The sequence below is a fragment of the Apostichopus japonicus genome, chromosome 20, assembly GCF_037975245.1.
Source record: "Apostichopus japonicus isolate 1M-3 chromosome 20, ASM3797524v1, whole genome shotgun sequence".
NCBI lineage: Eukaryota > Metazoa > Echinodermata > Holothuroidea > Aspidochirotida > Stichopodidae > Apostichopus > Apostichopus japonicus.
Window position 1 is genome coordinate 15,379,276 of NC_092580.1, and position 14,041 is coordinate 15,393,316.

The 14,041-nt window shown below is 34.9% G+C and overlaps 1 protein-coding gene across 2 annotated transcripts in view; it reads right to left on the bottom strand.

Annotated features, from left to right (window-relative positions):
• Nucleotides 1-464: 464 nt before the first annotated feature.
• The window catches only part of LOC139960832 (phosducin-like protein), a 65,558-nt gene continuing 51,981 nt past the window's right edge, over nt 465-14,041 (bottom strand). For both annotated transcript variants that reach the window (XM_071959420.1, XM_071959418.1), the window contains exons 8-9: nt 6,707-6,846; nt 465-3,213 (exon numbers count right to left, since the gene is read on the bottom strand). In XM_071959420.1, the coding sequence (XP_071815521.1) occupies nt 6,744-6,846 (103 nt within the window). In that variant the 3' untranslated portion in view covers nt 465-3,213; nt 6,707-6,743. The remainder of the gene's footprint in view (nt 3,214-6,706; nt 6,847-14,041) is intronic.

A 14,041-nucleotide genomic window follows, 5' to 3' on the forward strand; every position in this document is an offset into this window, starting at 1 on the left:
TAAAGACATATTTTCCCTGACAAGGGATATGAACCAGTAAACCTCAGGTTAAAAAGCACTGTGCTCCACCAACTAAGCTATCCAGCCTTTAGTTCATAGTGATTCATTTGCTGTGTGGTACCAGTACACCAGTACGACAGTATATTGTTGATTTGTTAGTCAAATGTTAACTTGTTGTAATTTTACAAACACTGGCTGCTTTTAACCAAGGATCAGATAACAATTTTTTTTTTTGGTTTAATTTCTTCTGATCACCAGACAAACCGAGAGCACCTTACTGTATTTTGTAAATACATTATCATTATCATTATATTCTTCAACAGTTAACCAGTAACAAAAGTACTACTTTGTAAGTTTCAATTCCAAAGTTTCTCGACATTAAGAGTACTAATTAATAGTATTGATAGTAATAATATTGTAACCTTAAATGGTTGTTTACTTGCAGCCTGAACCATTATTTTACAATTCCAAGTTTGTTACAAGGAGCAACTGGGTATATATTACTTACTCCATTTCTTTACAGTGGTCAAATGACAATTCTGGTGTTAACTAATATAGTGGCTTTGAGGAGTCTTCTGTAAAACATAATTTTTTATTGAAAAGTAACAATGTTCAGCATAATTCAATCAGTACTCTTGTCAACCCATGCCCAGGTAAATATATGTACAAGACTTGGAAATTATTGCAGATCCTACTTCAATTTTAATATGAATATGTCCTGTAAAATACCTTTTTAACATAAATGAATTTGTACTTTAAAATAATTAAAAGTCTGTGTAAATTTGAGATTCTCTGTAAAGGTAAATATTACTGTATCACATACCAACATGAACATACTTATATGAATTCTTGTAAACACAAATGAGCCAATCCCATGCAAAAACAAAACCCCCAAAACACACACACGCACGCAGACATAAAATAAGCATGTATCTATCTTACAGATGTTAAAGGATTGGTTTCAGGTGTTTGACATGTCTATTTTGTATGAAAGAGCACAAAAAGACAAAAAGAACAGTGAAGAAACTACCATGATATAATGCTCTGTTAAGGAGATATGACACTTTGAAGATATCAAAATTTCTTTGAAAACGACTGGTGTAGAAAGACTTACTGTGAGGGTGTGATGTCACATCCTCACTTCCTTAACATTTGTGAATATATTTCTTTAAAAATTGTTTACATTTTTTAACACATTTGAAAATAATATAATCAAAAATTCTTCAGATGTTTAATCTCAAATACTTCCTTTGACAAATACGAGATCTCCAGACATATCTTTTGGTTGAAAGTCATGAAATCTCACAAAATATTAGAGATAAAAACAAAGACTTTTCAGGAATGTGAGGATGTGACATCACAGCTAGTCAGATTTCAGCAGTTTCTACACAATCTGATAAAACTTTACACTTGAATATCTCTTTAACCGAAAAAGATATTTGAAAAGTTTTTTCACCATTGTGTTTCTTTTATTGTCCTCTTTCATATAACATAAACATGTATGACAACTGAACCAATCCTTTAAAGAACACCTTCAAACACGTCGTCAACACACAAATTTAACTTGAATATTAAATTATTAAATTAAATTAATGGTATTATAAACAGCATGAAATTGTCAAGGCCATACTGCAATCCCCTGAGAGGACTAAAACATATTGTTGAACAATCTTAAACGACCCTTTCTGGTCACTGACAGGAAAGAAGAAGTAAATACACTCCTTGTTTCACTGAAATCTGAAATCATGAACATTTCTCCAGACTGTTCAGAAACACTAAACGGATATTCTAACTGTCTGGAGGACAACCTACAGAATGCTCGGATTACAAATAACAGCCCTAAACACTTGAAGTTCTCATGAATTCACTCTCAGGGTGAGCCTTCAGATATAACTGCATGATACTACAAAAACATACCTAAAAAAAAAAAAAAAAAAATTGAACCACCAGCTGCACTACTTCCCAACGTCACGATAGAAGAGTATCGCAAGAAAACCACCGTGTGGTAGGAATCGTAAGAACATAAGAGGATCTCATATAATATGAGTTCCATCATCAAGGACATTTTCTTGTCTGGGTTAATATCACAAAAGCTGAGAAAGTAAAACAGGCATTTCAAATAACTCTGAGAAGTACTCAATGACTGTAAACTTAGTCCAGGGATCTCCATACAAGTTTGTGATTCAAAAGTTTGAATAGAAAGTGGGTGTTTGGTCCATTGTTAACCTATCTGCCACAGATGCTCACGTAATTCTTACAGCTATTTTTCATGTGGAATGTGTTACAACTATACTTATATCATGATGAATCCATCTTTGAGAAAGCATATGGCCTACGGGCAGAATACTCCCCCTTGTTCAATCACCTGAGAATAAAATATTTCATGAATGAAAGTCAGAAAACTGCATACAAGACAACATTTATTGAGTGTAATCTTACTTCTCAGCATCGAACTAGACATGTACCCGAAATCTCAGATCAGGAATAACTGATCCAGTACTTCATCGCAAAATGCTATGAGAGATGATTAAAAATGGTATAGTAGGTTTACAAGTCCGATGATGGTATTTTAGGCGTTTTGTTCCAACCCGGAAGTCCTGTACAGAATATTATGTTATAAGAGACAAATTCCGGAGCCTTTAAAACTACTCCGCAGACTTTGAAACAATAAATTGTTCCCTGCAACCGATTACCCAGATTATTCTTGCAATACCAGGTTGCGGTTCCTATCTTAAAAAGCAAAATAAATTAAAAAAATACATTACCAAAGTATACCAAATGAACTTGTTGAGTATCAAAATCTACACAGTGTATATTGTTACTTCACTATTCTGTACATCTTGTACAGCTTACTCAGTGTAACGTAATACCTGTAATATTGCACCGGCTTGCAAGAAACTCTTAATGCCATTAACCAGAAGAGGGTTCTGAATAACCTGTAGGCATGAGTCCTGTTTAACTTCATAAAAATTATGAAAGATTACCAAGTAACCTTTTCATGAACCCACGACTTTAGATAAGAGAAAAAAAACGTTCTGTTTATTGTCTGTAAAATTGGCAATCACATCTTCTTGTTCAAATTTAGGAGAGAGTCCAAAACAATTCCCCTCAGGACATCCACAAACGATATTATGAAATACACTCCTCAGATTTTGAGACACAGCCATGTAGAAATGTCCCATTGGTGTGAAATCACAACTTCTCCATCATGATCTGAAGTATGAAGAAGTGAGAAGTTAGTGAATGAAATTACCGCCGTCGTCGAACGTAAATTGATGGTTTTAGAGATCAATACCGCGAACGATAATGGCTAAAGGAAGCACTTTACGAATCCTAATCTTTCTTGTAATATGGCTGTTGTGCCTTCGGGGAATATTTTCGGGGAGATGTCGGAAAAGATGAGATGCCGTTTCCTTTTTTCGATGTATTAGTGCACTTGCCTTTCTGCAAGGTGCAGGTGTACTGCTAATTAACGGTGATGATCGTTAAAGTGCAAAAGGGCGGCAATAATACTCAAACGCTACAATCAGTCGTTTTAAATATATCTACTGTTGAGTACTTGAATGAAAGGCACTGCTGTGCCATTGTAATACAGAATAAAAGGAATAATGTTTACAGTAACAACTGTATACATAAAAATTGTGTACACCACTTGCAATATTTACTATTTGGTGAAATTGAATATTTGAATCATGACAAAATGCAGCAGATATTACATGGGAACAGTACAGTAGTGGTAACTGCTATGTTTTAGGAACAGATAAATTAATAAAACTTTTATTGCACACAGTAGAGTATATCAAGGTCACAAAGACTGCCATTATATGAAACTAAATTTTAGCAAATCAAATATTAAGGCAGTGTTGTCCAGTGTAGTTGCATTTACTCAAGTTTTAAAGTAAAGTTAGTAAGAGGAAACGGGCTCCAATTTGACCTCCCTTCTTTTTTATCGTGCATCTGCATTAAAAAAAATAGAATTCAATTTTGGATTTTTAATTCTTTCAACCTGCTGAATCATGTCGGCCAATTTAAAACAGAACTTATTAAACTAACAGGATATCTATTCACATTTTAGGTTCAGGGTTTATAGGTTAAGCTTACTAAGTACAAATCAAGTTTGTTCTGATCAGGCATCACATGAATATGCATATGTATGCAGATTAGTCACGCTGTCAAGCAGCTCCTGCAGCACGAAATGTAAAATACTCTTCCTACAGTAGTTATAGATTATCTGACTTATACTTTCCATTCATGCAAAAGCTTTATCTATTTTCACGAACGACTAAACGACAAAATAATTCTGAACAAATGAGTATAATATATACTTTGAGAGCAAAATCTCCATAATATCCAGATTTAAACAGATCGATCCCCAAGTTCTATTTACATAACTTTGTTACAAGAACAAATTCATTTTATATAACTTTATAATTCAATTTGAAAATAATTAATGCTAACCTGTCCAAACCCAGTTTCATCGGTCAAAACCCACACTGTTTCATCGGTCAACAAATATCATTTCATTCGAGGAACAAAGAATTCCCTTAAGAACAACAACCTTTCATCCCTAAAAACTCACCGAGAGTTTTATTCTGATTACTTTAATTTGAACTGAAGTTACAACTCCATAACAACACTGTGCTGATTCCAATAAACAGGTTCATCAGCTTATTTTGGGGAATACCAGCTTGCAGCTAATCTACTCCTTCTTGATAACTTTGTCACATATGATGTGTTTTCTAATTTCCGTATTCATTGAATTTGCATCACAAAGTGCTGGATAAAACAAAAAGTGTTCACAAGTTTTAAGGTTTCTTGAAAGTAACATTTGCTTATTCTGCTGTAAAGGGAGGTGGCAGTTTCATGTGATACAATGACAATGGACGTGTTACAGAGGAAATTAAATAAGGATATTTAAAGTCATTGAATATATACTCAGATCCCATGCATTCATTGATTTACAAACTTGTTTGATTGGATGTTTCCATTCATAGCAAACAAAAAAACTCAGAATACACTCCCTAGATTGCAATCATAACTGTGACAAAAACAGAAAAGGCATGCAGAAATAATCAATAACAGAGCCAATGAAGAAAATAACATGTTCATGTATCCATAGTAATTTGGATTTTGAGTGCGGTAAAATGAAAAATGATTTCAAATACTGCAAAAGGAATACAACCAGCTATTGTACATAAAAAAGTCTAAAGGTCCATTGGAACTTTAAATTTGAAACTAGAAATTTACTGAGATTTGCATAATAGAAAAAAAGTACAGCAATATTGTTCGCTTAAGCACCTAAATTGGGATTCTTGAAAGTTTGGAAGTAAACATTTCACTAAAAAGTCAAGGTTCTTTAGAGATGGTGCCATACTTTTTTCTACAGAGCTAGAACTAAAGTAAGTCAATCTTGACTTTCACCAGAAATACTTCTACAGGTAATGCTGTTGTTTTCTTTCACATTTAGCGAGTAAAGGTAAAAGGTAAATATTTATAATGCAACAATTCTAATGAAATTCTGTTCAAATAGAACTTCCATTTGTTTTGTGGACAAAATCCATTTCTCAAGCTACAGCTATAAAAAAAACCCAGAAAACAAAATTGTTTAGTGGTTCAGATGTCTAAACATGTTTATAGTGTCGTAAGCATGGTAACATTCATGAACTGGTGCACACCAAAATGAAGAGAGATTATCTATTGACTAATGCAGGAACATATAAAGGAAAGTACCAGGAATCAGTTATTATATCATGTTGACAATGTCTATTTAGTGACAGAGTAGAATTACCTTTTGCAACCAAAATGATCCCAAAAATGTTCGGCACAAACAAACTGACTCAAAAATGTATTTGCCCCCAAAAAAATTAGCCCCCAAAAATGTTGGGCCCAAATGGTCCCAAAAATACTGGGCCCAAGGAATGTGTCCCAAACTGAATTTGAGGTGGAAATCAAATTTGGGCCCACCAACCCAAAAATGCGCTCGACTAATTTGGAGCCCTAATGGTCCTAAAACAGTTAGGCTATTAACCAACATCTGTATTCCAAGTTTGGATACAACCTGAATGAAAGTTGTGGAGTTATTGCAATTTTTAAATTTTGGCTTGCGGTTGTTGAGAGATCGTGTTTACAAGCCTTTTCCAAGATTTCCCTTTAAGCCCCACCCATTTATGGTTTGCACTTGTTGTTGCAAAGAACATGTACATACTATGTACTCACATCACCATACCAAGTGTATGAACTAAATCGGATGTACGGTTGAAGAGAAATTGACATTTATGTTAAGTCCCGCCCACTCATTAATATGGATGATAGCTTCACCACAAACAATAGGAGATTATCTACTGACCCTGACCTACATATATACCAAGCATGACATCAATCACATATTTCCTTCTTGAGATACTGTGTTTACAATCTAGGGCATCACATACACACAGACACATTCGCTAACTTGACTGAATACAGTAGGTCCCGATGGATGCAAAGCATCGGAACCGAAGAGAAAAGTGACAAAAACAACTTCCCTAAATTTAAATATTGATGCAAGTACAGATTTAGACTGAGCATATCTATAGGGAAGCAATTACTCACAGAAACCAAATAAGAAAACCAAATTATGCTCCATCTCACAGCAAAGAGGAAAGCATTGCATTGTTTTTACGTGCACTTTTTATTTGTGGTTTAAACCGTTGTTTGTTTTACTTACATCCATGCTGTGGTAATTGATTCTACCCATAGGGCACTTAGTCTAGATCCAGATCGCTGTCTCCGCTTTCTCCGTTGTCTGTCGTAACTTCACCTCCGGTGATTATTTTCGCCTCTTGCTTGTTTGGTAATAATCCGTGACTGCACATGAAATAGCAATGGGTATGAATGCATAAATAAATACGTTTGCGATCAATTCCGTTAGCGGGGCAGATACGGTGTCTTGGAGGCGATAGGAGTTCTAGAGTGGATGCTTCATGCGATTAAAATAGTTAGGACATTTGACTTTTGTTTAAAAAAAAAAGAGGGATCAGTAAAGAAAAGAAATATCTGCACAGCTTACAGACAAATTTGTAAGCAACTGAAGCAACTGAACCACAAACAAAAACAAAGGCACAAAGGTCTCTGGTAAAACACTTTTACTGAATCAGGGTTCGTACACTTTTTTCACAACAAAATTCAAGCACTTTTCAAGCACCAAATTTATGTTTTCAAGCACATGCTTATCATTAACAATAGACATTCTGTGAGACAGTGGCATAAAACATATCTAATGCAATGTGTACGCTGGGTATATAAAGACATGATCAGTGTTGGATTTTCAGGTATTTGAGAAGGTTGTCCGTGGGACTACCAGTTTCAAAGATTTTCAAAGATTTTGGTAGTCCTGCAAAAAACTTGGTAGTCCTTCCAAATTTTCCACCAAAATTGTTCACAGCATGCATGTGTTTATGTGATATATCCGAATTGTAACGACGCTACACGTGCGCCGCATACAAACAGTATTGTTTACGATATACAATATAAATCCTACCAACTAGAATGATAAATAATTTATCGTTCAGGTACAGTAGGTAGGATTTAGATTGTTTACTACTGTACAGCTCACGTGCGTACGTCCAGCAATGCATTTTCACTCGGCCTATAAGACTGTCCGTGTCTGATCGACTGTTGTTACAACCAGGGTAGAAATTAAGATTTGGCTTTGGGGGCAATTTTGGAAAATGAAAAGTTAAAAACGACCCTCTTAATGAATTTACGAGGGTTTTTTTTGTTAAGGTTTAGGGGTGCTCTTTCTAAAATTCAACATGCTGTTTAAGGAAATGGTTGTAAGCATTTAATAGGATAAAGTAAGCACAATTACCCTCTTCCTAGTGCTGCGACCTTAAAGCAAATTCATTAAAATTTTAATCGCAAAAATTTGCGATCGTTTAGCAAATAACGTCCAGACACCAAATATATAACGAAAAACCAACAACCCATCAACTGAAATAGAAAACATGTAGAAACACATAGAAAACAACGTGTGTGGATGAAATCACCACCAAATACGAAACCATTATATACTGCTGAAAAGTAATCGAAGTTAAAACCTTCAATCCATCGCCACAGCAACGGTGTACGTAAAATACAACATTCCCTCTTTAAGACATAGCACATACAGTACCATCCAAACAACTGCCGATTTTCAGTTAATTGAAATTGTAAACAAAGCTACGCATTTTTTTTTTTTTTTTTGCAAACCGATGGTTGTCTACATTTCCCATTGACTTAGTGTGGCTGTTAGGCTAACATGTGGTCGAAGGTTGCAGTATTTCACGGATATTTTAGTTCTAGCTAACTGCGTCAAAATTTCAGCAAATAAAGAGATGCTTAGGCTAGATTTTCCCGTTGACTATGTGTGGTGTTCGGCTACCATGCGCGCGACGATAGCAGCAAGGAAAGTGTGTAAACAAAGCTACGCAAAGTTTATTTGGGGGGCAAACCAAACCGATGGTTAGGCTACATTTCCCATTGACTTAGTGTGATTGTTAGGCTAAAATGTAGCCGAAGATTGAAGTTTTTCATCGATATTTTTATTCTTTATTTGCGACACAACTGAGCGAATAAACAGATGGCTAGGTTAGATTTCCATGTTGACTCAGTGTGAAGTTAGGCTACCATGTGGTCGGAGATTTGTGGGGATTTTTGGTTATTGTTGCTGGTACTGAAATTGCTTAGTGGAGGCCGTAATTTGCCAGTGACTGTGCGAGAAGTTTGCGGTGATTGTGCGCGACCCTCCCTCGTAATTTTTTAGACAACTAAGACATTCTTTTAAGTTTTTTGTTTGTCACAATTTGACTATTCCACGGTAATTATTGTGTAACAATTACATACAAAATATGTTTTGCATTAAGCATGTTAAATTTCAAGCACTTTTCAATGACATTTTCCAAAAATATAAGAAATCAAGTACTTTCAAGGCCTTGAAAACTGACCAATCAAATTCAAGCATTTTCAAGGTTTTCAAGCACCCGTACGAACCCTGCTGAATGCATAGATAAGCTTTTCAATTCTTTGAGTAACCTTTAAGTAAAAGTTGTTGGTAACAGTGCTCAAAGAAATTAATTATAAAACAGGTGTGCAATCTAATGAAGATGATTTACAACACATCTCTTTACATTATTACAGCACTTCACACAGCACTTTACAATATTACAGCACTTTACACAACACTTTACATTATTACAGCACTTCACACAACACTTTACAATATTACAGCACTTCACACATCTCTTTACATTATTACAGCACTTCACACAGCACTTTACAATATTACAGCACTTTACACAACACTTTACATTATTACAGCACTTCACACAACACTTTACAATATTACAGCACTTTACAATATTACAGCACTTCACACATCTCTTTACATTATTACAGCACTTCACACAACACTTTACAATATTACAGCACTTTACAATATTACAGCACTTCACACATCTCTTTACATTATTACAGCACTTCACACAGCAGTTTACAATATTACGGAACTTCACACATCTCTTTACATTATTACAGCATTTCACACATCTCTTTACAATATTACAGCACTTCACACATCTCTCTACATTATTACAGGACTTCACACAACACTTTACATTAGTACAGCACTTCACACATCTCTTTACATTATTACAGCATTTCACACAACACTTTACATCATTACAGCACTTCACACAGCACTTTACATTTTAGTAATATACACTTTAAAATGGATATTCAGTTGGCTCGGATTAATTACTCAGTACAAATGCTGGCCATTCTATATGAGGTCAAAACCACTTTCTCCTGGCATTTTCTATGGCATCGATATGAATTTTCCAAATTTTGGTGGTAATTTGTACATAGCGACAGCTTAAAGAATGTTATGATGGCTATTGCTGCTGAAAATGCTTCATAACATTTAACTCACTTATTCACAAATTAAAACAGTATTCCTACGAGAAAGTGGCAGTTTGATGCAAATATTCTAAATTTTATCAGGTTTCAAAGATAAACTTACAAAAACATTATCATAGGAAAGTAAGAAAAAGCCTTTCAAGAACGTGAATTACCATTTTGAAATATCAGACTATCTACTGAGATTGCAGCCGAAGAATGGAAGGTTTAGCCAGCCAAAAATAGGTCCCACGTCATCAACAATATCTTGAGTTTAGGGACACGACACTGACACATGGTTTCTAATTAACAGTTTGGAACATTTTTCTTTTCCATACAAGAGTCACATTACCAGCTACCTGAACGTCCCTTTATTACAATTCAAAATAAAGATAAAGCATTGATGAATTGAAATATGTACTTTTAAGTGCAATAGCATTCAAACATTGATAATTTCACATCTTATCTTGCTTGAATGGGGCAAAAGTAAACAAGCACCTTGAGGAACTTTATTGTAAAGATTTTTTTTTTTAAGTACAGTGCTCTCTCTCCCTCTCTCTCTAGCCCTACCAATATGCCAATGTCATCAACTAAAGATAAACCAGAGCCCAGCAAAACTGTGATATTTGCTATTAAGAATAACAACTTTGGTTTCCTGTTGACTTTACTCCACTACAGACTATGTAGAACCAAGTTAAACCTTACAAGTGATGTCAACACCATAAAAGTGACCTACAAACACAATGTAAACATAACAAATTCTCTAAGTGACAATTTGTTTGGACTCTGCATCTTAAAAAGATTTCACAAGCATTTATATTCTCCATTGTTTTGCTTGACCGTTATGATCCGCATCTCACGGAAACCAAACCTGACACAAACTGCTTTGTTTTATCGGCCAAAACTACGCTAAGACAAGCTTTATAACCGGACAGGAATGTCTCTAATGAGGGTGAGAGGCCAATTCTTTGCTATCATCAAGGGATGGCCACTTGAAAAGATTTGGAAAAACAGGAGACTTTGAAGTTTCAGGTGAGAGTTATTTGAATGAGGAATAACATCCAGCGTGTGAACTGTCCCTCTATATTGGATTTATATAAGTATGTGTGGTCTTTCAGAATCGATATTCATCTTCTTGCTGTTCATAATCAGATTATACCACGAAGAAGGTCACCATCCCTGGCATGAGGCTTTGTCGTATTTTTCATTTCAAAACAATTTATAGAAAAACACCGATTAATTGTTCATTAACATTAAAATGAGTGTAAGCGAATGTGGAAATTGTTAACAGTAGAATATTTGCTTATCTGCAAATGGAAATGCGTCTTTTAATGCCACTGCCATAACAGTTTACCTGCCTCGGGCATTTTGATAGGCTCTCGCAGCAGATCGCGGGAAATTTGAGCTGTGCAAGTGGACACTTGAAGGGTGAAGAAGTGGCCGGTGGCGAAAAATGAACGTCAGTCTTACTGAAGCCAAGGGCAATACATATTTATGCATCAAATTACTGTGAAACAGTTTGATGCAAAAGACTTAATTACTAGGTTAACGAAGGGTATCTGAAAGTTAGTTTGAAGATTTCTAGCATTGTTTCCAACATGGGACAAATAGGTTCAAACAGTTCATTGTCAAAAATCCAAAGTGTTTGCTCTCCTTTAATATGTTTTTCATAAATACATATTTGTTCATCAAATTACTATTAAAAACAGTTTGATGCAAAAGACTTCATTACTAGGTTAACGAAGGGTATCTGAAAGTTAGTTTCAAGATTTCTAGCATTTGTTTCAAACATGGGACAAATAGTTTCAAACAGTTCATAGTAAAACCCACAGTGTTTATTCTCCTTTTAGCAAGTCTTCATTTCTCAGTCCAAGTTTAATCTTTCTTATTAATATGAAAGAGTTTGTTGGAAGGCAAAGTAAAAGAGTAATAACTTTAGCTTCCTAATTAACTAATTAAGACTATCTGGTATTTAGTTTCCAAGATATCTGGCAGTGAAAATGCTATGATATAACATTGTATCTGATTAGTAGCCTAACAAGGGTCTGTGTCTTCATATTATAGTTTGTTACATTTCATTGCCATTATTTTCAGTTTGCACTTATCTAAGATATAACTGTTGCATTGTGTGCCTTGTCGTTATGTAGTTCAACTAAACATTCTTACAATTTTTTTTAAGTAATCAACTCATTGTATCCTAGCTGGACTTTATAAGAGCAGAGTTGAGAATATTTACTTATACATTATATATCACAAAATTTGCAACCTTGGAATTCCTACTGCATATATATATATACAAATGTACAAAGCACTTTGACAAGTAATAGTTGGATATAATATTTCCTTCATAATGATACAGCCTCTAAAAGTGTCTCTTAGAGTTTTATCGTGATCATGATCAACTATTCGGAGATGAAAGTGTTACCTGGCAACATAATATTAATGGAAGTGGTATCGGCACGATTGAGTTTACTCGTCGAGATTCCGCGTAGCACCTAGGATTTCGGAAGGGTCTCAAGGACTCTCCGTTCTAAAAAACACGATACGGTCTGAGATGTTGGAGTATTTACCCGACAAGAAAATATATCTTCACCTCGTTCTTGGGAAGCTCTTTAGTTTCAGACATCGATCTGCTTTTTATGGATTAGGAAACAAAGTTCAAGTGGACTAACCGTAAGATATTCTTTCGGGTGATTTCCTTCCATGAGTGTGCAAACAAGTTGTTCTCTTATATCCCCAAGGTTTATGTGGTTTTAATAAAAAGACGTCTTCTCTAAATATAGGATGAAATTAAACAGGTCTGACTGCTCTGGTCCACATGTGTGATACAAAATCATGCATGGATTAATGTATGGTGTTTTTATTTTGTTTTCATTTTTTTGTGTATTTATTGTAACTTCATTCATCCCCATAGTACTATCACATGGAACGTCCTGTTAATGATACTAGCAGTAATATAACTACTGTACCTGTTTGTACCTGTTTGTATTATTTTCATGGCAGGAACCGAGACGATATCTATTAATCAGGATGTATGGTATCCCAAATGTCACCTTTCTTAATAATAAGCAGAGGATGTACATATGGGATAACTGTTTGTATTATTTTCATGGCAAGAACCGAGATGATACCTATTAATCAGGATGTATGGTATCCCAAATGTCACCTTTCTTAATAATAAGCAGAGGATGTACATATGGGATACCTGTTTGTATTATTTTCTATCGCTTCTTACTGCAGCATGGCATGCACTTGTACAGTAGGAATGGTGAGAGGTAACCGTATCATAATGGACTTAATACAACATAACAATAGCAGAATAAGATACTGTCATAACAATTGTTTTTCTTTCTTTTTTGCTTGTAATCTTCTTTTACAAGATATATAGCTAAAGGAGGCTGCAATGCTGCAATGTTGTTAAACCCATTTGGAATTTTCAATTTATAAAACAATTGAGGACAAATAACTATTGATCAAACAGCTAGACATTATCCTCTGAGTAGTTTTCTCTTAATTGGCTAAAAATAAGCAATAAATTACCAAATTACAAGCCCATTTTGACAAGCATCTCCCCAAGACATGTTTGCCCCATTAGCATGAAAGACATTTAAGCACCCCACAGACAGACATTCGCTCGAGGAGAAACTGGATGAACGAGCAAATGAGTTGCATTTGCGAAGTGGTTAGCTATGGCAGTACAGTATATGTGAGTATTAGCATAGAAAGCAAAATCAATTGCTTTAAATACAAGAAACTATCACGTGTGGGCTTTATCCCATTTAACATACTGTAGCTCAGAGTATCCTTTTGTAGTCTTTATACACTGCTTCTGGTATTTAGCTACAAGATGTTTTGTTACTATTTCATGGAATTGGTTGCTTCTGTTCAGCAACTTTTTAATATCCAGCTTGCCATGCATGCATCAGTCTATTAAGAGGGGCCAACATACAGAATAGACTAGTCCCCAGGCTCACTGTGAAATGCTAAGTGCAGAAGTAATGATTTTATCGAAGGAAAATGTAAAGACGCAAGAAGCCACGTTTCCTAAAGATATTTTCTTTCTCAGCTACCACATATGTAGAAAAATATTAGCAATGTAAGAAAGATTCTCTAAAGTATGTGTCCCTCA